The sequence below is a fragment of the Gossypium raimondii genome, chromosome 2 (genome assembly GCF_025698545.1).
Source record: "Gossypium raimondii isolate GPD5lz chromosome 2, ASM2569854v1, whole genome shotgun sequence".
NCBI lineage: Eukaryota > Viridiplantae > Streptophyta > Magnoliopsida > Malvales > Malvaceae > Gossypium > Gossypium raimondii.
In genome coordinates this window covers 250,438-274,700 of record NC_068566.1, presented here as the reverse complement: position 1 = coordinate 274,700, position 24,263 = coordinate 250,438, and the positions used below count along the sequence as shown (strand labels likewise).

At 33.7% G+C, this 24,263-nt stretch overlaps 8 protein-coding genes across 10 annotated transcripts; 4 read left to right on the top strand and 4 right to left on the bottom strand.

The window, feature by feature from the left end:
* Nucleotides 1-242: 242 nt before the first annotated feature.
* On the top strand, nt 243-3,417 carry LOC105787423 (thiol-disulfide oxidoreductase LTO1). The gene is made up of 7 exons (XM_012613806.2): nt 243-557; nt 650-944; nt 1,193-1,449; nt 1,535-1,647; nt 1,788-1,935; nt 2,782-2,919; nt 3,058-3,417. The coding sequence occupies exons 1-7, from the start codon at nt 258-260 to the stop codon at nt 3,121-3,123; spliced, it is 1,317 nt and encodes a 438-aa protein (XP_012469260.1). The 5' UTR covers nt 243-257; the 3' UTR covers nt 3,124-3,417.
* A 2,382-nt stretch (nt 3,418-5,799) lies between these two features.
* On the top strand, nt 5,800-7,075 carry LOC105787422 (uncharacterized). The gene is made up of 3 exons (XM_012613805.2): nt 5,800-5,968; nt 6,052-6,316; nt 6,457-7,075. The coding sequence occupies exons 1-3, from the start codon at nt 5,854-5,856 to the stop codon at nt 6,692-6,694; spliced, it is 618 nt and encodes a 205-aa protein (XP_012469259.1). The 5' UTR covers nt 5,800-5,853; the 3' UTR covers nt 6,695-7,075.
* Nucleotides 7,076-7,695: 620 nt separating this feature from the next.
* Nucleotides 7,696-9,437, top strand: LOC105787421 (UPF0548 protein At2g17695). Of its 2 annotated transcripts, none has more exons than XM_012613804.2 (5): nt 7,696-7,861; nt 7,951-8,012; nt 8,123-8,299; nt 8,400-8,604; nt 9,149-9,437. In XM_012613804.2, the coding sequence occupies exons 2-5, from the start codon at nt 7,954-7,956 to the stop codon at nt 9,320-9,322; spliced, it is 615 nt and encodes a 204-aa protein (XP_012469258.1). In that variant the 5' UTR covers nt 7,696-7,861; nt 7,951-7,953; the 3' UTR covers nt 9,323-9,437. The 2 variants fall into 2 exon arrangements, with proteins under 2 accessions (XP_012469258.1, XP_052480063.1); XM_052624103.1 differs by having other exon boundaries at nt 7,707-7,857.
* A 641-nt stretch (nt 9,438-10,078) lies between these two features.
* LOC105787420 (F-box protein SKIP23) lies at nt 10,079-11,530 on the bottom strand. Its single transcript, XM_052624102.1, has 2 exons — nt 11,077-11,530; nt 10,079-10,923 (listed from the first exon to the last, which is right to left on the bottom strand). The coding sequence occupies exons 1-2, from the start codon at nt 11,426-11,428 to the stop codon at nt 10,292-10,294; spliced, it is 984 nt and encodes a 327-aa protein (XP_052480062.1). The 5' UTR covers nt 11,429-11,530; the 3' UTR covers nt 10,079-10,291.
* A 1,606-nt stretch (nt 11,531-13,136) lies between these two features.
* Nucleotides 13,137-14,851, bottom strand: LOC105787419 (GDSL esterase/lipase At5g33370). Its single transcript, XM_012613801.2, has 4 exons — nt 14,523-14,851; nt 14,264-14,403; nt 13,870-14,100; nt 13,137-13,784 (listed from the first exon to the last, which is right to left on the bottom strand). Exons 1-4 carry the CDS (start codon nt 14,773-14,775, stop codon nt 13,317-13,319), a joined length of 1,092 nt encoding a protein of 363 aa, XP_012469255.2. The 5' UTR covers nt 14,776-14,851; the 3' UTR covers nt 13,137-13,316.
* A 1,492-nt stretch (nt 14,852-16,343) lies between these two features.
* LOC105787417 (protein S-acyltransferase 10) lies at nt 16,344-19,939 on the top strand. 2 transcript variants are annotated; one of them, XM_012613797.2, is made up of 11 exons: nt 16,344-16,690; nt 16,891-17,005; nt 17,187-17,261; nt 17,374-17,445; nt 17,561-17,698; nt 18,016-18,049; nt 18,604-18,713; nt 18,862-18,948; nt 19,087-19,170; nt 19,261-19,326; nt 19,479-19,939. In XM_012613797.2, the coding sequence occupies exons 1-11, from the start codon at nt 16,603-16,605 to the stop codon at nt 19,651-19,653; spliced, it is 1,044 nt and encodes a 347-aa protein (XP_012469251.1). In that variant the 5' UTR covers nt 16,344-16,602; the 3' UTR covers nt 19,654-19,939. The 2 variants fall into 2 exon arrangements, with proteins under 2 accessions (XP_012469251.1, XP_012469253.1); XM_012613799.2 differs by lacking the exon at nt 17,187-17,261.
* Nucleotides 19,940-20,865: 926 nt separating this feature from the next.
* Nucleotides 20,866-22,075, bottom strand: LOC105789764 (uncharacterized). Its single transcript, XM_012617124.2, has one exon. It carries the CDS (start codon nt 21,970-21,972, stop codon nt 21,067-21,069), a length of 906 nt encoding a protein of 301 aa, XP_012472578.1. The 5' UTR covers nt 21,973-22,075; the 3' UTR covers nt 20,866-21,066.
* Nucleotides 22,076-23,147: 1,072 nt separating this feature from the next.
* Nucleotides 23,148-24,137, bottom strand: LOC105787416 (hypothetical protein). Its single transcript, XM_012613796.2, has one exon. It carries the CDS (start codon nt 24,135-24,137, stop codon nt 23,274-23,276), a length of 864 nt encoding a protein of 287 aa, XP_012469250.1. The 3' UTR covers nt 23,148-23,273.
* Between the last annotated feature and the right edge of the window lie 126 nt (nt 24,138-24,263).

Here is a 24,263-nt window from a genome sequence, read left to right as displayed (position 1 = left end):
GCTTCAATTCCAAATGATCTAAATCTAAAACAATTCAAATATAAAATAATCTTAAACCAAAATAACTAAACAATTGTAAAATTCAAATTTAGCTAATTCAACATCCATTCGACTTTAATAAATTGTTTTAGACTCCTATGTGGATGAAGTGGCTAAGCCCCAATCTAGCTTGACGTTTGTCATTTATTACGGCCAGGGTATCCTTTTTTGGGCAAATTCGTTCACTCATCTCATAATAGTGAGCCCAAAGAACCAATATGGGCTTTTTGAAGGTAAAATTGTCCCCATTCCTCTTCAACCTTCTTGAGCTTTCGACAACTAGCGATAGCATCACGACTTACACGAGTGTGGCTGATATCTCCGAACTTGACTTTCAGATTTTTTATTCTTTTAAGAAATGGACTCTTGAATTGAGCTTGTTACTTCTTTGTGCAATCTGGGTATTAAAGCAAATGGCCAGTTTCATTGGTTTATCAGCTTCTCAAAGTCAATTCTTGTATCGCTGCTCTCTCCCTATCTTTTCTCCTGCCTTCATTTCATCTTCCTTTCATTTAAAAGTACATTTCTTTTCCCCCATTGCTCTCTTTGTCTCTTTCCTTGTTTGATTCTAATCATTACTAATTCTGGGTTTTTTTTTGTGTTTTTGAAGAAGCAAGCGCCGGTTCGGAGATTGCTTGTGCTTCCTATTAAGTGTTCATCTTCAGGGCCGAGTCAAGATACTGAGTCAGAAGCTGAAACGACGTCAGTTCCATCTTCTTCTTCTTTTTCTAGTTCATTGGCTTCGAGCAATTCCACGTATAATTGGCGTGCTGGGATTGGTGCCGTTGGGATTATTGAAACTGCTTACTTGACTTACCTCAAGCTCTCTGGTTCCGATGCCTTTTGCCCTCTTGGTGGTGGTAGTTGTGGTGATGTCCTCAACAGTGATTACGCTTTCATTTTTGGTATTTAATTTCTTCTTTTTTTGAAGATTTATTTTTTTTTCTATATTTAAAGTTGTTGGCTTGAATGTGGTAACGAACCTGTATTCGTAATTTTCAATTGTGTTACTACATGCTTTAATGTCATAATCTTAGCCTAGGCATAAATTTTCAGTTTGATTGTGCAGACCCCAAAAATGTTTTCTGAGGTAGCATGTTTGAAAGTGGATAATAATCGTAATAATAATTATTTGTGCTTATGCATTTATCAGGTGTTTCTCTTCCATTACTTGGACTGATTGCTTATGGATTTGTTACGACACTCAGCTTGCAGTTGAGCGCCAAGAACTTACCTTTTGGGATCAACGAAACGACGGGTCGCTTGCTATTGCTTGGGAGCACTACCTCCATGGCTACTGCCAGTGCATACTTTTTGTACATACTGAGTACAAAATTTGCTGGAACTTCTTGCTCCTACTGTCTAGTGTCGGCTTTATTATCGTTTAGTTTATTTTTCATTAGCCTAAAGGTCAGTATCAATTTGTTAGATGATATAGCTTTTTCCGGATTTATGCTTATGACCCGGTATACTCGGATTTTCCATTCTATTGTAGGATGTTGGGTTACAGGAGGTACAGAAAGTGGTGGGTTTACAAGTATGCATAGCAAGCTTGGTATTTGCCACATTAAGTACATCATACAGCAATTTACCATCTGCTCCTTCAAGGTGAGTGGATATACATTGCTTATAGCATCTCTTTTGTTATTTGGATGAGTATCTTTTTTTCAGCTGTCTTTTATCTTCAATTCTCTCTCTATAGATATGGCTGCTATACTTATTTCTCCATTTTATCTTTGCCTTCACAGCCAAGCTAATATTGATCTTCCATATTTTACAACTGAGATAACAAAGGAATCAAGTCCTTTTGCGCTTTCTCTTGCAAGGCATCTACATTCTATAGGAGCTAAGATGTATGGGGCTTTTTGGTGTTCTCACTGTCTAGAACAAAAAGAGGTGCCTTTTTTGCTTTTAGTTCTCTCTTAGCGGTTCTAACTTAACTGTAAGGTACCCTTCGAATTCTCTGATGAATACAGGGTTTTGCTAATTGTCAAGAAATAATGCACTTTGAGATACGTTCACCGATTATTATTTTCTCGTCAAAGCTCTAAGAATTCACTAAGGATTTGGCCAAAAAAAAAATGATAAGGGACCAGTGGATTTGCATTTGTAACAAATGCCAGGTTTCAGTGATGTTGTTGTGTTGTGACTTCCAAAATAAAAGTTCTAACAATGCACTTTAAGATACACTCATTGATTATTATTGTCATTTCTAATTTCTAAGAATTCACTAAGGATTTGGTCAAAAGAGAAAAGGGACCATAGGTGTTGCAGTTGTAACAAATGCTTGGTTTCAGTGATGATGTGTTTTGACTTCCAAAAGAAAGTGGTCTCTTTAAATGAATTAAGTAATGTGAAGTCAATGAGTATCTTTGGAATCCTTGTCCATTTTCATACTAACACCAAATTATTTGGTATGTCAGTCAAGAGCTGGATATGTTCAGCAATCCCCATAGGAATAACATTACTCTTTCGAGCATCTAGAACTTATAAGAATTGCTAGGTACCGCCTAATATTGGTTTCGCCATGATACTTGGCTTCTCATATTAGATTTGATTAGGAAGATGAGTCTAATGCTTTCTTTCTCTAAGAATAGCCGTGCTAAATATATATATATAATCACCTACTTTTTGCACTGATCATCTGTTTCCCTTTACTTATTTTATGGGAATACTTGTGCCTTTGATTCTTTTGTAAGTATGACGTTCATCGGCATTGATTTCTCTTACCAATGCAAACAGATGTTTGGACGTGAGGCAGCAAAGTTGTTGGACTACATTGAATGCTTTCCTGATGGATATAAGACGGGAACAAAAATGATCAAGGCATGTGCAGATGCAAATTTAGAAGGATTCCCAACTTGGGTTATTAATGGTCAGGTGAGGAAGCCTTTCCCTTTCGTAATTCTCCTCATCTTTAGACCATATATGTTCATAATACAGGTATCTTTTGCTTAAATGTCGTATCAGAATAGTCTATATTCTCATATAAGCATCTACGACTATACCATTTTCCAGGTTTTGAGTGGAGAGATGGAATTGGAAAAACTTGCCGAGGTATCCGGGTTCCAATTCAATGAATAAGTAGACTATAATCTACACTGGCATTTGTACAGCTTACAGAAGATTTGCTTGCCCTGGCTTAGATTTCAAAAGTTGGAAAGTCTGTTTCTCTCGGTCACGCGCACGTAGGATTCGATCTATATAACAAATGTAGGAAGCACAAAGGTATGAAAATGGTAGATATTTCAATCCCCTCTTATATAATCCATGTATGAAACCTTTGGTGTACTTTGAGAGGAGCTGTTACCTTAATTATGATTATTAAAATGTTACGTATTTGCTTGCCATGAATGGCTAAAATGCCAAATTTTCTTCTTGGTGTTATTGTGAACTAATTTCTAGGACATGGACCACATGGTCCCCCACAAGATCCCAACAGTTTGATATGAGATGTTTTGAATGTTGTTTAATCCATTTTCTTCAATTTGGTTATGGGACCTAGGTGGTTTTAGAAAGGATAAGAAAAAAAAATCCTAGTAAAAGATCAATGAAACTGGCTTTTTTATTTGACAAAAACAAGACAACCAACTCTTTTAAATGTACTATTGCATGTTACAATGTAGTATTAGATCAACTAGAATGGAGTTTTGTTTTGGTGAGTGATGAATAAATTATTATTATTATTATTATTATTATTATTATTATTATTATTATTATTATTATTATTTGCAGCAATATATTAGGCTATTTTACTAATCTAACCCAAAAAAATTTGATATTTACAAAAATGATCCTGATTCAAAAACATTCACCAAAATGACCTGAAATAAACATTAAAATTGGGTTATGGAAAATAGATGGCTAGCACCATTTTTTTATTAAAAAAATAATTTTTGAGGTTTTAGACACTAGATAGTCGGCACCTTTTTATCTGATTAAAAAAATATTTTTTTTAGGAAAGTGTTGCCCACGAATAAAGAGCCAAAATCACCCAACAAAAAATATTGGAAATATTGCAACATAACCCCTCATTGTTTTCCCATCTTTTTTTATTTCTCAAGTTTAATTACATATTTTATATTTTACTTATCATGTTTTTAATTATTATTGCATCACTCACATTATTATTAAATTTAAAATTAATTTAAAATATATTAAACTACATATTTTATAAAATATATTACTCATTATTTTTAAAATAAAAACAATAATTTAACAATTTTATTTGAATTATTATAAAATATGAAAACCATTAAAGTATAGTTTAATCTTAAAAACAAAAATTAAAAAAATCATGAAAATTCAAATATGATGAGAAAATTCAATCATGAAAATTTTAAATTTTATAAATATGTAGTTCAATATATTTCAAATTAATTTTAAATTTAATAAAATGTGAGTGATGTAATAATAATTAAAAATCATGATAAGTAGTTCAATATTGTTTTAAAATATAAAATATGTAATTAAACTTGGGAAATAAAAAGGATGGGAAAACAGAGGTTATGTTGCAATATTCCTAATTTTTTTTGTTGGGTGATTTTGGCCTTTTGTTGGGGGCACCACTTTTCCCCCAAAAAATATTTTTTAATCAAATAAAGGGGTGCCGGCCATAGTGTGCCAGCACCCAAATTTAAAAAAAAAAATACATGTTGCTGGCCATCTAGTGTTTAAAACCCTAAAAATTATTTTTTAATAAAAAAAGTGGTGCCGGCCATCAATTTTCGATAATCCAATTTTACTATTCATTTTAGGTTATTTTGGTGAATGTTTTTGAATTAGAGTTACTTTTGTAAATATCAATTTTTTGGGGTTAAATTGGTAAAATAGCCAATATATTACATTGATGTTTGATTTTGTTTCAATCCTTAATCTTCTACTTTAAATTTAAAATCAAGTTTCTCAACCTTTTCATGATAAATTAAGGAAGGAAAAATGTCAAATTGTGGCTTTAGTCCTTCTATTACGTTTAAATTTGAGATTTAATCCATATATTAATTTGACATATTTTGATCTTTTACTATTATAATGAAATTACTTAGTTTGATATGGATTGTTTCTTAAAAGTTTAATTATGATTTTCATCTTTTATGAAAGAAAATTGAGAAGTTAATCATTTCATTTTAAAATGTCAGAATTTGATTCGTATTTTTACAAAAATTGAAAATTTGGTCTAATTGTGTAATATTATTAAACTTTGTCGTTAAATCACTGACCGGAACATTAAAAATTAAGCAATTTATACACAAGGAATTAGTAAATTTTAATAGTTCAACAATTTATATACAATAAATTAACAAAATTAACGGCTCAAGTTCGTATGTTTATAATTAAATTAATTTCTTAGTTTTCATAAAAAATTAAAATAAAGAGATTAAATTTTCAATTTTTATAAAGTAGTGGGATGTAGTTCACAATTAAACCTGTTGAAAAAAAATCCCTTTGAACTCATTATGCACATATGAACTTTTGGTATAGATACATTAATCATTTCATTAATTAATGGAATTAAAAAACACTTGAGGGATTAAATTATGTGAAACTAAAATACAAAAATAAATCAAAAAATTTAGCATACTAGAAGGACTAAAACCATAATTTAAGCCGAAAAAGTCTTCAAAAGAGGGGACCCAGTCAAGCTCACGACCTTGGCTCCACAATGGAAGATGCTTTAGAATATTCCCCTTATTATTCAAACATAAAATGACAATTGACTTTATCCCTTGAAACCCCATCCAAAGTTTCCTCTATAAATATAATTTCAATCTTTATCCTTTAATAATTCAAATTTACTGCTTACACAGAATAACAATGGCATCTCAAATTTCAGAGTCCGATCTCCTTCACAAACTCGACATTTTCAAGATCCAAGGCAAAGATAAACGCGGCCACAAGATTCTTCGCATTACCGGAAAGTCCTTCCCCGGTAATATTTTTATCATCTTTTATTGTAATTCGATTTCAATTAGGTTTCTGATTCTGATTGCTCTTTTTTTTTTTTTTTATCAGCTCGGTTTTTGAGCGTTGATGTTTTGAAAGAGTATTTAGATGAGTATATATTTCCAAGGCTTTCAAAGAAGCCGTTTTCGGTGTTGTACATGCATACCGGAGTTCAAAGGACCGACAACTTTCCGGGAATCTCAGCCCTCCGATCAATCTATGATGCTATTCCGGTCACCGTCAAAGATAATCTCCAATCCGTTTATTTTCTGCACCCTGGCCTCCAGTCTCGGCTCTTCCTTGCCACTTTCGGCCGCCTTTTCTTTGGCGACGGGTAATATTAACATAATAATCCAATGGTCAAATTCTGGATTTAGTCCTTCTAACTATGTTGAAATTTAGGATTTAGTCTTTAATCCAATTGTTAAGCATTACGGATACGATTTTTTAACCATGGAATGCTATAATGGTTAGGTTGTACGGGAAATTGAGATACCTTAGCAGGGTGGATTACCTGTGGGAGCACATAAGGAGAAACGAGATTGAGGTCCCTGATTTCGTGTATGATCACGATGAAGATATGGAGTACCGTCCGATGATGATGGAGTACGGTTGGGATAGTGATGATCCTCACCCTAGGGTGTACGCCGCACCGGCAGTCGCCGTTGATTCACCTTCTGCTTCTATCTACTCCATGAGATGCATCTCATAGAGACAAATTGTAATTAATTATAAATTAGCAGGCATATGATATGATAAGCTCCTTTTTTTGCAACTTTAGTTCATTATTATTAGATTATTACATCAAACATAAGAATTTCGATACGATTCCGGCTAAACAACGCCGATACCAAAGATAGGGTTGAAGGAAGCATCGCGGTTCTATTTAATGGCATTTGCTATTGAGAAGATCTCACCATCGAAGCTCGAAGACGAACCTTCAAACATGAGATTGTTACCAACCTTCCATTGATGCCATTGCCAACAGAGAGATATGTAAATAGTAAAACATTTCATATCGTATACTTTTTTTGTAAGAGACACAAATAGAGTTGAGCAAAATTCAATTCGAAAAATGAGTTAATTTGAATAAGTCGAATTTGAGTCTATTTTGAATAATAGATTAGTATAAATATCTATTTGGTCTATGTTAATTTAAAATTTTTTTTAAAATTTAAAATATTTATAAAAATTTCAAAATTTATATATTTTAAAAATTATGAAAAATTTAAAAATTTCTAAAGAATAAATAAATAAAGTTAAAATTTAAATTTTCACAAATAAGTTAATTAATTATTTAAGTTTATCATCTAAAATATATAGTTTTATATTTATGTGCTTTGACATGGAATTAATTATATTGCAATAAGATTTTAATTTAACGTGTTTAGTCCTACATTGTTCGTTAAATTTTCAATCTAATTTTACTCTTAAAAATTGGTTTCGAATGAGGTACACGTCTTGATTATTCATTAGTCATGTTCAACTTTTAATAGTAGAAATGAATGAAAAATCAATAAAATAAAGACCAGTTTACTCTTTGATGATTTAAGTATAGCACTAATTTACTTATTTTTGAATAAATAGGACAAAATATAATCTAATTCTTAGTAAGGGACCTCCATTGTACTTTTACCATTACCTCCCTCATCTTGATTCCCAAGCCCAGTGTAAATTGAGTTAGAGGCCCAGTTCAGCTACATTGCTAACAAAATTGGGTCAACAAGGAAATGGACACATCGGCCATTTTCAACCTCTCCTTCTCCGTCCCTATGGCTCCATTTTAAGTCCCTGTACAATATCGCTTCAACAGTAAACTGTGGTCGGCCAGTTACTTTCGAAAGGACAGCTTTGAAATTGCCCTTTGCTTGGATAGTAGGTAAACTTTAAAATTTCATATTTTTGGAAAATCTTTAGAAACAGTCATTGAGTTTAGTGTTTCACTGTTTCATGGTTTTTTTTTGACAGGAAATGGTTTTCTTGTGCTGGGCTCGACCTTCACCCGAGCAACAGAAATCTTGTATTAACAAGTACTAAAAAGCATGCTATTAGTTGATTTTCTAAATTCAAAACTGGGTATATTTTCTTTATTTTTCTGTATGGGAATTTGCTCACTTTCATGTTTAAAAATTATCACCAGGTCAGGCGCATTCAATTATGACACCAAATATAAAGGAGCTACTTCAAAGCCTGTGTCTTGTATCAAAGAAGACAAGGAGCTTTCCAAAGATGGTTATTTAATAAACCATGCAAGGGTTTTGATCGGTTCTGGTTTTGAGACCTATGAAAAGGGCAAAACAGCATTGCAGAATTGGAAGTTTGTGGCTTTTTCTTGTATACTATGTTTTGGTATATATTGAGAGAGGCAGGCATATATATATATATATGTAATGTAAGTTGCTATTGGTTTTTTGCAGGCATTTTGGATTAGATTGGGCATTTGTTGATCCCAAAACTCCAATTCAAAATGGGGTTAAATTCTGTGTTTGTCTCAAGGAATTTTTACCATGGGTCATTATGCCTCTCCAAGTGGTGTATGTGAATGAAAACACTAGGGCTAAAACTAAGAAGAGCTTAGCCTCTTTTGGTTTTGGTAGTGGCACATTACAAGGTCACCTATTGGTTAGTACTTTTTTTTTTTTTTGGTTGGCAATGGCTGATTATCAGTATGAAGTTCTTTTTTTTTCTTTTTCTGTTTCCATTGTTGCTTATTGCTGCTTATTAGATAGCCCGATTGAGGTAAAAGTACCATGATGGCTCTATACTAGGAGTCGGATTATGCTTTGCCTTATTCACTCAAAAATGGGCAAATTAGTCACTATACGATAAATCGAAGATCAAATTGGTCATTTTGTTAAAATTTTCATTCATTTCTACCTTTAAAAACTGGTCTTTGTATGCTAGCGTGAAGTACATGTGGCATGTCACGTGTTACTATCTGATTATTCCATTAGCCATATTAGTTATTACCAGTATAATTGGATGAAATTTTTTATAGAAATGATTAATTTGCTCTTTGAGCTAACGTACAGGGATTAATTTACTCATTGTTTGAGTAGAAAGAGCAAAACACAATCTGATTCCTAGTACAAGGGATACTTTTACCCCTGAATGATGATAACCTTTGATAACAAGGCATTGGACATTGTTTTTTACTGGAAATCAGGCTGGGGAAGAACGGTTTACGATCGAGCTGGACGAGAACGATCAAGTGTGGTATGAAGTACTTTCCTTCTCGAAGCCTGCTCACTTTCTGTCGATTATCGGTTATCCTTATGTTCAACTTAGGCAAAAATATTTTGCTCATCAGTCTACCAATGCTGTTCTGAAACATGTGTAGCAACTCTATGTATATAGAATCATATAGCTACTTAGTATGTTTGGTTGACTCGAGAAATTGAAACCTTTGAACCTTAAGAGCCTCATTCTTAGTAAGATATTTCTATTTACAGATATATATGATGGCATTAGCAAATCACATAAACCTACTGCTTTGCAAACTCGAAGCACTAGAGGGTGGCAGGAATCAACTATCTGAAAGATCCCCAACCCTTCAAAATCAGAGAGACGACAACATATTCGTCTCTAGCCAAGCAATGGCACAAACCAAACCTTGGCCTCACCGGGATGCAGTCCACTAAAGAAGAAACAGGAGAGCACCAACAAACAAAAGCATAATAAAAACATAAAAACATAGCCTAAAAAGAGAAGAGAAGAAAAGGGTGGAGAAGGAGCACATGGTACTAAACCTAGTACAAGAGGCATAAAAATTGAACAGAAATCTAGTACAAGTTAAAAACTTTTGCAGAGCCTGGAACATGATATACCAATTACCCTACCAAATTCAATAGTTGAAATGCTTTAAAAAGCTTAATTAAAGCTTGAACCTGCACACTGTTTTAAAACATAACTATCCGATAAACAGAAAAATCTATGCTTTACAATCCATCAATGCATGTCTAGGATAAATGAGCTAACAATCCACATGAGAAACAACTGAAAATGTCTATGCCAATACAAGGGAACAATAACCTAAGCTTAAAAATGATTGCAATCTTACTATGTCTGGTTTTTTAGTTATTGTGTGATAAGACAATTCTTCACAAACATCAGTCAAGCCCTTATTTTCCACATAATGATCAAACAAGACAAATCAAGAACATTACTTGCTTGCAGCAAACAAACTTAAACAGATTTGTTCACCTTTAGAAACAAGCAATGAGGAAAGTTGATATAAAGAAGATACCATAATGATACCTTTTGAACACAAGACCTGAAATCATAGTTACATCTAATGTCATGTTCCATATTAATTTGCAGTGAACCATGATGGAGGACAAAGCATATCAGAGCAACCAGGGAAAGATAATATGCTCCCAATCCTTCGATCAGCCAAGTCGAAGACAGAAACACCATGACTTTTTGATCCTATAAATTCATCACCCTTGAAATGAATACAATTCCCTTTATTACATCCACTAAGTTCCTTAATTGGAACAAAGAAATTTAATACCTTTCCCAAGAACAAAATCTGATCATTTAGACTCGTGATCTCAATCCATCTTCCCCAATCTTCATCCAACTTATAAATCTTAAAATCAACCACACTTGGATCCCATTTACCATAAGGATTTTGACTTGTTCTAGCTCGATCAAAGTATCTATCAGCTACATAAAGTTGTTCAGAACATACCACTAAATTTTTCTTTTTACCGCCACTTAAAACAGGAGGAGTGTATTGTATCACCGTTAAAGAAGAAGAATCAACAAATGAAACAGTTCCCCATCTGTCTATAGCAATAAAATGTCCTTTATAAACTGCAATATCATCATAACGAAACTTGTTACTTATTTCCTTCATATGTTCATCCCCATTTCTCCATAAAAGCAACCTTCCATGGTCACAAAGAACAAGAACCATACAAACCTTGTCATCATACTCTGGCAAAATAACAGCTTTTAATACATTTGAATGACTAATTTTGCAAATATACCCTCGGGTTATTTCCATTATTGGGTAATCCAGCAAGTTTAAAACTTTGGGGAATTCCTTAATTGGGATATCTGAAATGGGATTTATGATACGAAACTTACCTTCTTGTTGGGTTTCTTCAAGCTTAAGCAATGAAGATTGATTGATGATACACACAGTAGTTTTAACAATAGATGAAGGCACTGTATGGTAAGGTGATGATTCAGCTTCTAATTCAGGATCGTATGATTCATAGAAGGGTAAAGGGATTCGAATCCGGTAATCGGGTTTGGGTTCTTTAAGGAGGGTAATTTGGAGTTGGAGATGCCAATTATTTGTGTGAGAAAGGGGCAATGAATGTCGCCATCGCCTACATACGCTGCGAAATCGGATCATATCGAAGTGACCGCTGACATATTGACCGATCTTTGTCAACAGTTCGTCGGGGAGACCTGACCAATCTCTTCTACCCATTCACACAACACTTTTTTCTTGAAAATCCTCAAACTGGACGGCGTTGCGGATGATGCGAATGGAAAACTAAAAATCCCTTTTCTATAACTGGAATGCAGCAGTTTCGTAAGATTTAAGAAACTAACGGAGCAATAGAGGCCAATAATATAGGGGCGAATGGCAAGAGTGGTATGAAATTTTTAAAATTTTAAATAATAAAGTTAAAATTTCATTTTGACCCCCTAAAATTATAAAAATTTAATTTAATCTTTTAAAAATTATAAAGATATAGACTATTAAAAATTAAAATTTCATTTTAGTCCTCCTAAACAAATTTTCTAGCTTCTCTCCTCTGTGCAGGCATTATTTTTTAATAGTAGAAACGGATAGATTTTTAACAAAATGATCGATTTACTTTTTAATATAACATTTATGAACTAATTTACTTATTTTTAAATTAAAAAAAGAATAAAATGCAATCTAATTTTTCATACAAAAACTTAAATACTCATACAAACTTGTTACAAGACAAAATAGGGCGGCAATCATCTCATTAAACAAGGTTTTAACACTTTGTACAACATACATTACGATTGGATTAGCTAAGTAAAATCCAAACAAGACAACTGCATATCAATAATTTAACCTAAAGTTAAATTATTATTTGGGGCCTAAACCAGATAATAATTTTCACACTACGATTAGTTGAATTTTTTTTAACTCAAGTTAGGTCTTGAACTTGATAACTATTCTCGCATTAAAGTTTGAACTATGTAACTACCCCCATATTAGGGTTGAAACTTTTCTTTTTGTCCAAGTTAATCCCTAAACTTGGCAATTGTACCCATATTAGGACCTAAACTTGGCAATTATTTCCAAATTGGGACTTGAACTTGATGGTTTTTAAGGAAATATCAAGGATTAACTTGAACAAACAAAAGTTCAAGCCTCGATATGGGGAAATTGCCAAGTTTAAAACCTAAATTGGACAAAAAAAATTCAGGCAATAATGTGGGAACAATTGTCAAGTTCAGGGCCTAACTTGGAGAAAAAAAAGTTCAAACCCCAATTTAGAAATAGTTGTCAAGTTTAGGTCCCAAAAAGTAGTTTTACCCTTTTTAACTTAAACAGATTTGTTCACAAACAAGCAATGAGGAAAATTGATGTAAAGAAGATACCATAATGATGCCTTATGAACACCCTGCTAATGTCATGGTCCATATTAATTTGCGGTGAACCACGATGGAGGAGGCCAAAGTATATAAGAGCAATCAGGGAAAGATAATATCTTGCCGATGCTTCCATCGACCAAGTCGAAAACGCCAATGCCATTACTGTCGGTACATAGATGCTTAACTCGAAATTTGAAATTCGATCAAACATTTATTTATTTATTGAGCTTTCCAATAGGCTTGGATCAACTAGATCACACCTCTACTAATATTCATATTTACAACCCTTTAAGTTAAAAGAAAATACGTATTTTAGGATATTTGAACACATATCCACCTAATTGTTGCAATAATAATGATAGCAACTAAATTAAGACTTAATTGAATATATATTTATAATTTATTCATTTTATAAATAATACTTTAGTATATGCATCAATATATTATATAGATTATTTAGTGTGTATATATATTGAATATGTAATGATTAAAACAAAATAAAATATAAGAATTGCCCCATTTTTAACAATGAATCAAGCTTAAATACTCACACAAACTTGTAGTTAGGTGGCAGGCACCTCATTGCTACAAAATACATAGGATTCTCTGCAATTATTGAATAGAAAAAAAGGTTTGAACTTATATAATCATGTTTATTTGATTCCATGCTTGGATTAAAAGGACAGAACATCCCAGATTCTGTCTTTTCTTTGGGTGTTAAAAACAAAGTGGGGATCCTAAATGTTAACCCCCAACAACTGACTGAAATTCATGGGAACCATAATTGGCTCTGCTGCACCGAACAGAGTCAAGGCAACCAACTCCGAAGCCCTTTGTGTCGGATGAAACTGGTCCCAAAACAAATACTCGTCACGGTTTGAACAAAAGCTTGCCGTTTGATTGCAACCGTAAGTCCCATTCCCACAGCATGCAGCTGCAATGTTCTTCAAACCAAAGGCCAACTTGTCCCCCGTCAAAACACTGGTCATCAAAAACGTATTCCCCACCGAATACTTCATGTCTTGGACAGTGGAGCTGAACTGTTCTAATGAGCTCGCAACGTCGAAATAGAATTGTACTGCCATTGCTTGAGCTGGTTCGGAGCAGCTGTTGTTACCGGTGAAGACAGCTCGAGCAAATGGGGTACACCCGATTGGTGGAACCGTTAAAATGCCGAACGTTCGTGCTCCAAGCTCGTAGAGAGTCTGACATATATATGTAAAAGAAATTTAAAAACAGGTTTTAAGTAGTGAAACAAATTATAAAACAAGGCCAAATCAATGTCGGAACCTTTATATGGTATTCGTATGTGGATATAAGGGTCGCATTGAACTCTGCTAAGGACATTGGTTTGCTGAGGTCAAGCAGATATTCAAACATGTCGTTGCTTCCAATGCTGATAAGAATGAATGCTTTCGACAGGATTTTATCGGTTGCTTCTTCACTCCCTGTCATGTTTGTTATGTTTGAACGAATGGTTGAAAACTGTTGGATCTGCTCCTCCAATGGGATCACCCTTTTCTGCATATATAATACGTATATACTTCAAGCCTAGTTTCAGAATTTAAAAAAGGATTAATTTCACTGGACAACCTCAAAACTATAGCTTAGATTCTAAATTAGTGTATAAATTTTAAAACGTTTTAATCGAGTCCTCAAAGGGATATTGTTGAAAAACACTTACTGCCTTTCCAGTATCTCTTAAAATACCGGATCCTCCAGAGGCAAAGTTGGCACCTTGCAGTATATTCTTCTGGAAATTGGATGGATCATTGACAAGGTACAAAAATGGTGGTGGACTCTTCTTTAGACCCAACAGTCTCACTAAACAAAAACCAAACAAGTGATCATTGATATCAGTCAGTATATAGTGGAAATTATGGAAATGCATGGGGATTGTGTTGTGCTAGCAATGAAGAAACCAACGTTATGTTTCTATATACCTATCTGATCAGCAGTGTTAAGGCCATTGCTGAACCTCCCTGTTGGCTTCAAGTAAGGGAAATCGATACCGTTGAAGTAGAAATCCGCCCTTGCGGCGCACTCGGGTATGAAGTTGTTGGTACCGACGTCGAGGGTGGAGTCCCCAAATATATAGACGGCCGGTGGTGGTGGTGATGGTGCCTCAGCCTGGAGAAGTAGCAGTGAAGTTACCGCAATTGACACAAAAACACCATGAAAACATGTCTTTGCCATGTGACCGTGGCTATTCAACCCTGGATTCCAACTTATTATTAATTATATAAAACTAAAACATGGGAGGTGATTATTGGGTATTAATAAATGTAACGTGAATTAGAAGTAAAGCTAAAAGGGTTCCTTGTTTACAAGCTGTCAAGACAACGATTCTGCAGGCGGTGTATACTGTAAAAGAGAATCTACAAGAATCTGCAGGGGAAATTTATGTAGGTTTTGGGAGAGGATGATTGGTGAGAAAGTTTACGTGGCGTGGCGACATGTCTATGCTGGATGTTCCAAATCCGACGATAAAATCTCGATGTTGGTAGGGTTGTCTTTTCTTTGGAAGAAACTAGAAAACAGTGGCAGTCAGTTTCATCTTCCTCACAATTTTCTCCCATTTCATGCATGCCTCCAAATACTTATTTTACGTAAACAATGAAGTTTCCTCCGTTCATCTGCTTGCATTTGTTTCCCTTTTATTCTTTGATAGCGACAACTAATCCTTAGTAAATCCCTTAGTGTAAACATTATTATCTCTAAGTCTGACTTGTAGGTAGCAAAGTAGGTGAGTGCAAAGCCTCCATTTTTAAAGAATTAAATGTAAAATTCACCCTTAATTTATAATTTTTTTTATCAAAATTGGTATTTAAAAGCTCGATATCAATAAAATGTGACAGCAGTAGATTTTGAGGGTAAAATGAAATGAGATTAATAATGTAAGTATAATTTTTACAACAAAAAGTTTAAATATGTAAATGGAAAAAATGGTATAATTTGAGGATGAATTTTGTAGTCTAATGGATTTCTAAACCATTGAGATTTATGAAACCTTTTATTGGGTTTGGGTGGGAGATCAACAGCAAAGTAATCAAAGAAATCAAAAATGGTCTAATTTGATTTTAGTCCCTATATTATATTAAAATTTAAGATTTAATCCTTCGAATTGATTATCTACTTTTCATTATTATTAATATCTCCCAATTGGTAAAATTGGTAGTTGCTACCATTAAGGTGATGAAGTGAAATTCTTGCCTTAAAAAAAATATTAACCATTCAATTCAATTGACACGTAAATTTATTATTAGTTGAACATGGTAGACTAGATTTTTATGTGGTTTTGATTGTATAACCAAAAATACTTAAAAAATTCATGTAATCACTATAATGACAACAATTAATAGTGTTATCAATTGTGTTATAAAAGAAAGGGACCAAACTATGACAAATTAAAATAAAAAGATTAAATCTAAACTTTCATCATAGTAAAGGGACTAAAACCAGAATTAGACCAACAATAATTAATAGCAATGGATTAGATGTGTGTTGATTTATTTTATTGGGCTATGATGTCAATTAAAATACCAACTTATTGGTTTTTTAATCAAAATAATTACAAAAATAATTACAAAAATAAGATAAATTGTAAATTAATTACGAAAATAGAGTATTTTACAATAAAATTGTTTTTTTGTCGTAGAGAACATCATATTTTCATAATTAATTTTATTATTATTTTGATAAAAGAAAACCCTACATTATCTAACCGACAGCTAACATTCTTATTCTTAATATAATAAAAACTGCAAAAAATGCAATCTTCCACGAACTGGGTTTTTTTCATTTCTTGTTAAAAGAGTTTGATTTTTTTTTTTTTTTTGTTTCACAAATTTCATATCTGCTGTTAACTTTTTTTCTTCTTTCGAAATTGAAAGAAGAGAAAAAAGGGAAAGCCTTGCTTGAAAAATGGCCAAAAAATATTGACTTTTTTTTTTACCATTATCGTGTCGTTTACTGATTTGATTTTTGAAATTGGAAATTTTGTTGTGTTGGGTGGTTTGTTTGATGACGACGGTCATGGGTATATGCCGGTCCTTTCACGATCGAGCTTTAGCCCGGTTCTTTCACTGTTTCCCTTGTCTCTCCGATCCTGGTACAATTTTCTTTTTATGTTTATCTCATGACCAAGAACAAGAAGCTTTTTTTTTTAGTATGTTTTGTTTCTTATAATTCAGTTGAGTTGTGGATAACTTAGTTTATTTTGCTTGCCATTTTGTTGGGTTTTGTCGAATTTCATGGTTTTTTTAGCGGTTTTTATTATAATTAATTTGGAAATTTGTATGTGTTCTTTAGCTCGAAGATCGTCATGGGGTTTGAAAGTGACATTAGTGATGCTACATCTGATTTTCGTTGGCATTCTCTTTGTTTTCGATGGTGATTTAATTGAGACAACCAAAAAAGAACCCTGGTAATGTATCGATTACACTTCATAGTTCATTCACTGCAATTAGCTTTACCTTTTTTTTTTCCAATGAAAGTTTATAAATTTGGATTCTTTTTGATCAATTTAGTTGTATAAGAACATCAATAAATAAAGCATCTTTCTTTTAATGTGTGTTTAGTTCTTCCTTTTTTTTTCATTTTCTCAGGTACACTGCTTTATATTTGTTGTTGCTTTTTGCTACATTGGTACAATACTTTATTACTTCTAGTTCTTCTCCTGGGTAAATATCAATGTGGTTTTTTACTTTATAGATCATCTAAGTTTTGAAACCGTGTAAATTACTGAATGTGTTTTTACTGTTAATGTTTTTATGTCCTTTTTTCGGCTTTTAGTTATGTTTTTGATGTAATGAGGGCTGTTAATGAGACGAATGTGATATGTCAGAAGTCGTCAATGGCCTCAAAGTAAGCGTTTTCCTTTCTTTTATTGTTCCATTCATTGTCTCTTCCATTTCTTTAGAAGTGGGGTTTATGCTTGGAATCTTACTATTTATTGTGTTCTTATAATGTTTAAGCAAAGACAGCCTGCTTCAAGCCAAAATGGAAGCTTGAATGTTGTCATAGAAGGGAGTCAATCGGGTAGAAATTTCCAAGGGAGTAATCCTTCGTCTTGGACGAAGTTGGTTATGGACATGTATCCACCTGGAACATCCATTAGGTAGGTAAAAACACTATTGACTTTGTGAAGTCATGTTTATGGATCTGCATGGGTACTAATTGCTAGCTAAGTTAAGCAATCACTGTACTTTCTGTCGTATACCACTTGCTGCTCTTCCGTTTTATAAGTCTTACACAAGTTTGCCTTTATGTTTACTAAACATATGGCATATGAATCTTGATGTTTTGTGTGTTTTGACTCCGTAAGCTTGAGTTTAATCCGAGTCTTGCCATGCAAACTACCAAGAAAAAGTTTAATTCAGTTTCAGGAACTTATTAAATATTAGAAAACTACTGACTTTCTTTTGGATTTTGCAGGTCTTGCACTTGCTCCTATTGTAATGTTGAGCAGGTGACGATATCTAATTTTTTTTGTCTTTCATGCAATAAACTTATTTTCTTTGAATCAACACTTCTTGCAGGGACAAAGCCAGAAATTTATCTTGGGGGGCCAAAATTAAATTATAAAATTCTAAAGGGGTCAAAGTACAATTTTATCTTTGTATATGCTTGTTATATTAGAATTTAAAAGGGATTAAACTAAAAGATTTTCATCTTTGGAGGGGAGGGGGGGCCTTGGTCCTGTCTCTTACTTCGTGGTTATCTCTGTTTATATGTGTTACTTACCTAGACAGAGGATCTTTATTGTTGACTTTGTATAATGTCTAGCACTAAAAAGATGCATGTGTGAATATTTGTAGCTTTGTCAGTGAGCATGGAGGTCAGTGTACTCGGAAAAAACATGTTACTTTAGTCATATTGTAGCTTTGATTGGATGTTCAATGTAAGAACTATGAAGAACCGCTTTTGTTTATTCAGCTATCCTTTTCGATGTTACTTAAATGTGCAATTAGTACCTTAGATAGCTTGTGATTGTTACTTATGTTTGTTTGTGTACAACTGCAGCCTCCACGAGCAAAGCACTGTCATGATTGTGATAAATGTGTTCTTCAGTTTGATCATCATTGTTTATGGCTCGGATCATGTGTTGGTCAGGATAATCATTGCAAATTTTGGTGAGTCTATATCATATTTGACATGGTATATAAATACGTCCAACATACGTTCATTTTGATTTTGCCTGCATGCTAAAATTCGATCATTTAAATATTGTTTCCTAATTCGGAACTCACCGGTCTCTCCTGTCATAATTTTTAAATTCAGGTGGTATATTTGTGAAGAGACAGCATTGTGTCTTTGGACTGGCATCTTGTATATTATGTACCTGAAAGCCAACATTTCGAGGGCTTGGTATGTTATATTACGAAGTACCTCTATAGTGTGACAATGGGGTGGTTAAATATCTATTGTTTGGCTTTTATTTTTTCATTTGGATCTTTTGTATTTACCTAGATCCGAAAATTTGACATTGAAAAATATTGTTGAAAGGTGGAAGGATGCCATTATGATTCTGCTATTGATCGCCTTGTCAATTGTCATAATTTTTCTACTATTGCTGCTGCTTTTTCACAGGTAACTTTTGTTTGCATTTCAGGTATTGATGATTAGCTTTAATGTTATGTACAGTGGACACTGGTTTATTAACCTTTATTTTTCGTGCAGTTATCTTGTTCTGACAAATCAGACGACTTATGAACTCGTTAGGCGCAGGCGTATCCCATATCTAAGGTACAATACCATGTCATAGGATTGAAAGACTTATCATGATTGGGTTTTGATAGAACGTATTAATACGACATTTTCTTCATCACAGATAGCTATTAAGCGATCGACCATGTGTTCACAGCTTACGTAATTGCTCATTTTCATTACATATGCAGGCGGATTCCCGAACGAGTATATCCTTTTAGTAAAGGAATTTGCAGGAATTTATACAACTTTTGCTGTGTTCGAAGCAGTATTTACAGTTTGGAACCTTTGCCCTCGTCTCAAGAACTTGAAGAAAAGGCAAGGCCATACACTTGCTTAGACATCTTAGCGTGTCGTTGCTGCTGATTTTTTAGGATAGTGTATCATTTTAGCCGAAAACAACTGTGATTATAACCCGAAATTTTTTTTAAAGTGAGTGTGTCTGGAAGCAATCATTTCGTTCGTGAGTGCAGAATCGTTCTTTGCTCGTGGTTCGCTCGAGGCTGAGTTGCTTGTGATTCCTTTTTTTGTCTTGTTTTGCTTTGTTTTAAGGAGTTGGGAATTTTTGTCAACCATAAGCATAAAAAAGAACATGACAGAAACAGCCATTGGAGTATGAGATTTTTCAATGCATTGTTTGGGATTTTCTGAACCTTGGTTGTTCAAATGTGCTCTTACTGAGCGGCTAATACATTAGAAAAGCGAACTTTTTACACTCTTTGCTCATACATACATACATACATGCATACATGTGCTTATTGACATTCTCGAGGTTTAAAGAAACTCACTTTAATACCAGGTTCAGGCATAAACAGGAACCCTAGGTTGCAACTAATGCACCCCACTCAATCCCAATCCCCAATGTCCCTATACCTCAAAATCCACAATTAAATTCAAAATTGCCCTTCAACTATATCACTTCCGTCATCTAGTTCTAAAATGTAATTTTTTAATTACAAGCTTAAAACTTTATAACTTTAAGAAAGATTAAATCACAAGATGAAATTTTATTATATATAAATTTATAACTCTTTGGATTTTAAAAGGACTAAAAGGGGATTTTATACTTATTTTCTCATTTAAGTATCTAAAGTTTTACTAGTAAAATTAATACTTAAATTATTAATTTTGTCTCATTTTACACAAAAATCTGACTTCTAGTATGAACATGATATAGTGTTTTGGAGTAAAATGAGAAGGAATCAATTGTTTATATACCATTCTTGACAAAAAAAGAATTTTATGTATTTAAGTGAGAAAAATGGTATAATTTGAGGGTCAATTTTATATTTATGCTTTTTTATTATCAAAGTGACACCTAAACTATTAATTTAATCTCATTTGACCTCAAAATATGATATCAACCAATAAAATCGTGGCACATTCTTATTGTGATCCATACAAGTTTTCAAGTAAAATGGGATAAAATAATAGTTTAATATATTTTGATAAAAAAATTAGATAACTAAGTGGGAAAAACAAAACTTAAAGAGAAATAGTGCATATTTTATTTTCTTGTACAGAAGCTAAAGTTTGAATGGATCAAACTTTTCACACAACATATATTAAATCGATTGGCATAAAAGTACAAATTAGTGCTTGAATTAATAATGGAACTCACAAAATGTACAAATGCATCCTAAGTACTAATAAGAGCTGTACATATTGTCCCATAAGTGAAGACATTTTAGAATACATTTCAATGTTGTTGATCCACCTCTCAAATCTCAATAGATTGGAGGATATATATATATATATATATATATATATGATGTTTTGCTAATGAGAGAGTATATTTAGGAAAGAAACTCTAGTATGAAGCAAGCTCCTAAACAAACACTCTAAGCCATCTTCAAGATTTTCAAAGATAGAATCCAAAGATTCCAAATTTACCATTGCGGATTCGATTTTCGTTTCCTCGGAATCTTCTTTCGAGCTCTGCGGTAATATGTTGCTAACCGCGATGTCAGTTCTGTCTAACTCATTCATTTTCCGCTCGTCTTTGCATGTTGTCGAACCCTTCTGGACCAACTTCGAAACCAATGACCATTTCGAAGACTTTGGTTTCAGCGACGAAGGAGAAAGGAATGAAAGAAGGGCGTGGAAAACGGAAGCGGTGATCACGGTTGCTTCTCGAAGCAAACTAATGACCGCGGCGAGATGATGGTGTTGTTCTAACTGAGGAAAATCTCCGAATATGTTGTCCATTCGCTTCAATGATGCAAGTGAATTCGCGATTTCTTTTTTCATAATCTTCCTAGTGGTAATGTAACTATTAATATTGGTTTCAATGCTTTGCTCTCCGGCTTTGCTTCGTCGGAGAGCCGATTGAAGCTCTCGAACACTTTGTTTCATTGAAGAAACGGCATCCTTCGTGTTACTACATAGATCCAATTGCTTTAATGAACAATCTAGCAATGCATTTTGCCATTGTTCATTGTGATGTTGAGCTAAAGCTTGTTGAGTGAGTGGCAAATTTAAAAGATCCTCTATGCATATATACAATTCTGCTAGACCAAATAAACCAGTGCAAAGTGTTTCACCGTTGGACGATGAAGCACCGTGCCGAGACCCACGCTTATTCAGCTCCTCTTCCAATCTAAGTGTGCTCGGATGTGAGCTAGCAGGGAAGCTGACGGACCGGAGACCGTGTTTTTTCGCTAACTTTGTGGAGAAAGCAGCCATTGTCACTCTTTTTCATTCAAGACTCAAACAAAGATGAAATGTAAGTTCAATAATCCATTATCATATATTTATACCAACTTCGGTGTGGAAGTAATCACAGTAGGTCCACGTACCAATGTGGAAGGCATGTGAAGATAATATGGAATTTTCCTATAGGAATGACTTACAATGATAAACTTGTCATATTTAATAAAATCCCAGAGTTCATTGATTTGGATACGGTGCATCTGACTTTTGGATTTTGTTTTTTTTGCATACCCCTATGCATTTGTCCATCATCTAATAATGCACCATCACCACCATCAAACGCCGACCTTGATTTTTAAAGGAAAAATATGGCCATCCATCCAAACTCCAAAGCTACTTAAAAAGCAATTTAATAGAAGGTGGTTTTTAAATAATTGATGTACCTCATCTTTTTATGTTCCCTACCAGGCTTTGCTAGCAGGTACTTGCCAGAGTAAGACACGAGTCTTCTACTTCATATATTATGATGTTTTGTACAGATAATATGTTCATGAATCCTACTACATTCACATATCTATCTTGTTAGAAATAAAAACAGATATTTGTTGAGGAATCGACTTTCTTTCGACGCAAATCTTTTAAGTGTAGTCTATTGGGAGTTTTATGTTTGGTTTTAACTCGGGTTTTTTTCGGAATTTTCCCTCTTAGCTCCGAAAAAAACCCAAATAAATTACAATATTATACTTTATTAAAAGGGTTTAATTTTTTTCTTTTGAGAAAAGGGTACTGAGTGTTTTATGATCTAAACTGATATGCCATATCTTATAGAATAAAGAGCCTTGGACAGTTTGAGTAAAAGGTAATCAACATAAAGCATATATAGAACTTGTAAATCCTACTATCCTTGTGACACGTGGAGGTACTGCACTCAATGCCAATAACCCTTTACTTGAATATAGTAAAAGTGTATGACAGAAAAAGAGAAAAAGGGTTATAGGTTTCTTGTGAAATAATTGAGCACATATAATTAGTTCATGATTTTGTCAAAGCTGTCAAAGCCAAAATTTGTGGACCAATGTATATATCATCACAGCCTTTATAAAAAGTGCTGGTTACGGATTTTAGTTCCAAAGGCATTGCATAATTATCAAGGATTTCATTTCATATAATGCTTCAATGAACCAATAATTTTAAGATAAAGAAGAGAATTGCAGAACTTAAATTTATACTTCATTTATAGCTATACAAATTGTTGTATGATGTACAGATTCATGGATTGAAATTGGATCCACTAAAACTTGGATGCCTGAGTGGTTTGGCATTATAGAGATAACTTATTGTGAAATGATGTTCAAAAGAGAGGCTCTTGCTTTAATTATGTGCCTAAAAACACATTCGAGACGGTTCTCGACGCCTTCGATGCTACTCTCCAAAGCCACTAATCTTTTATGTGTGATTTGAACATCGAAAATACGTCGACAAATCGCGGCATCCACGCTTTCGAGTTCGTTAACAATGTCTTGCTTCTCTTCGCATGATATTGTACCTTTATGCATCCATTTTGCCACTAGAGACCATCTTGAGGGAATTGGTGCTGACAAATAGGTGAACAAGGATTGGAACAAAGATGAACTTATTACATTAACTTGTCTTAAAACTCGAATCACTGCGAAGAAATGATGATCACGGTCCAAAAACGACAAGGCTTCGAGTTTGTTGTTGTTGTTGTTGTTGTCATTGTCCATTTGCTTCAATTCCATGATCAATTTCTTTGCGTTTTTCTTCATTTGTTTCCTCAAATGAGTGTACTGAGAGATACTATTTTCAATACTTGAATCTCCTTTCCTTCTTCTAAGTGCAGATTGAAGAGCATGAACATGTTCCTTGATTTGAAACATGTAATCCCTTGCAATCCCACAAATGTCCAAAAGCTTTACATATCCATCCAACAACTCATCTATACATTTCTCATGTCGGTACATGGACAGTACTTGTTGTGTTGAAGACATGTTGAGAAGCTCATCCATGCATTGATACAAGTCTCCCAGTCCCGAAAGACCTGCAGATATCGACTCTGTTGCCGATAAAGCCGATGGTTCCGATGTTTTGAGCCTTTTGAGCTCATCTTCTATTCTAAGAGTGGTGGGATGTGATCTTGAAGGCAAGCTAATTGATCTAACATGGTATTTGGTAGCCATTTTGATCTGTTTTCAAAGCTTCAACTTGATATGGTTTAAATAGATACATAATGGGTAATGTCACCATCATGTGAACCACAACGGGATTCCCCTCGTAATACGGATAACTTGTCACATCATTCACCG

Bases quoted from the DNA above. Each gene is read 5' to 3' on its own strand.
- LOC105787423 (XM_012613806.2), top strand. From the start codon at position 258: ATGGGCTTTTTGAAGGTAAAATTGTCCCCATTCCTCTTCAACCTTCTT. The intron at 1,936-2,781 runs GTGCCTTTTTTG...CAATGCAAACAG, and splicing joins ACTGTCTAGAACAAAAAGAG to ATGTTTGGACGTGAGGCAGC. The intron at 2,920-3,057 runs GTGAGGAAGCCT...ACCATTTTCCAG, and splicing joins CTTGGGTTATTAATGGTCAG to GTTTTGAGTGGAGAGATGGA.
- LOC105787422 (XM_012613805.2), top strand. From the start codon at position 5,854: ATGGCATCTCAAATTTCAGAGTCCGATCTCCTTCACAAACTCGACATT. The intron at 5,969-6,051 runs GTAATATTTTTA...TTTTTTTATCAG, and splicing joins TACCGGAAAGTCCTTCCCCG to CTCGGTTTTTGAGCGTTGAT. The intron at 6,317-6,456 runs GTAATATTAACA...TATAATGGTTAG, and splicing joins CGCCTTTTCTTTGGCGACGG to GTTGTACGGGAAATTGAGAT.
- LOC105787421 (XM_012613804.2), top strand. From the start codon at position 7,954: ATGGTTTTCTTGTGCTGGGCTCGACCTTCACCCGAGCAACAGAAATCT. The intron at 8,013-8,122 runs GTACTAAAAAGC...AATTATCACCAG, and splicing joins CAGAAATCTTGTATTAACAA to GTCAGGCGCATTCAATTATG. The intron at 8,300-8,399 runs GTTTGTGGCTTT...GGTTTTTTGCAG, and splicing joins ACAGCATTGCAGAATTGGAA to GCATTTTGGATTAGATTGGG.
- LOC105787420 (XM_052624102.1), bottom strand. From the start codon at position 11,428: ATGGGTAGAAGAGATTGGTCAGGTCTCCCCGACGAACTGTTGACAAAG. The intron at 10,924-11,076 runs GTAAGTTTCGTA...TTATTTTGCCAG, and splicing joins TGAAGAAACCCAACAAGAAG to AGTATGATGACAAGGTTTGT.
- LOC105787419 (XM_012613801.2), bottom strand. From the start codon at position 14,775: ATGGCAAAGACATGTTTTCATGGTGTTTTTGTGTCAATTGCGGTAACT. The intron at 14,404-14,522 runs GTATATAGAAAC...GTTTTTGTTTAG, and splicing joins TAACACTGCTGATCAGATAG to TGAGACTGTTGGGTCTAAAG. The intron at 14,101-14,263 runs GTAAGTGTTTTT...TTATATATGCAG, and splicing joins TAAGAGATACTGGAAAGGCA to AAAAGGGTGATCCCATTGGA.
- LOC105787417 (XM_012613797.2), top strand. From the start codon at position 16,603: ATGACGACGGTCATGGGTATATGCCGGTCCTTTCACGATCGAGCTTTA. The intron at 17,446-17,560 runs GTAAGCGTTTTC...GTTTAAGCAAAG, and splicing joins AAGTCGTCAATGGCCTCAAA to ACAGCCTGCTTCAAGCCAAA. The intron at 17,699-18,015 runs GTAGGTAAAAAC...TGGATTTTGCAG, and splicing joins CCACCTGGAACATCCATTAG to GTCTTGCACTTGCTCCTATT.
- LOC105789764 (XM_012617124.2), bottom strand. From the start codon at position 21,972: ATGGCTGCTTTCTCCACAAAGTTAGCGAAAAAACACGGTCTCCGGTCC.
- LOC105787416 (XM_012613796.2), bottom strand. From the start codon at position 24,137: ATGGCTACCAAATACCATGTTAGATCAATTAGCTTGCCTTCAAGATCA.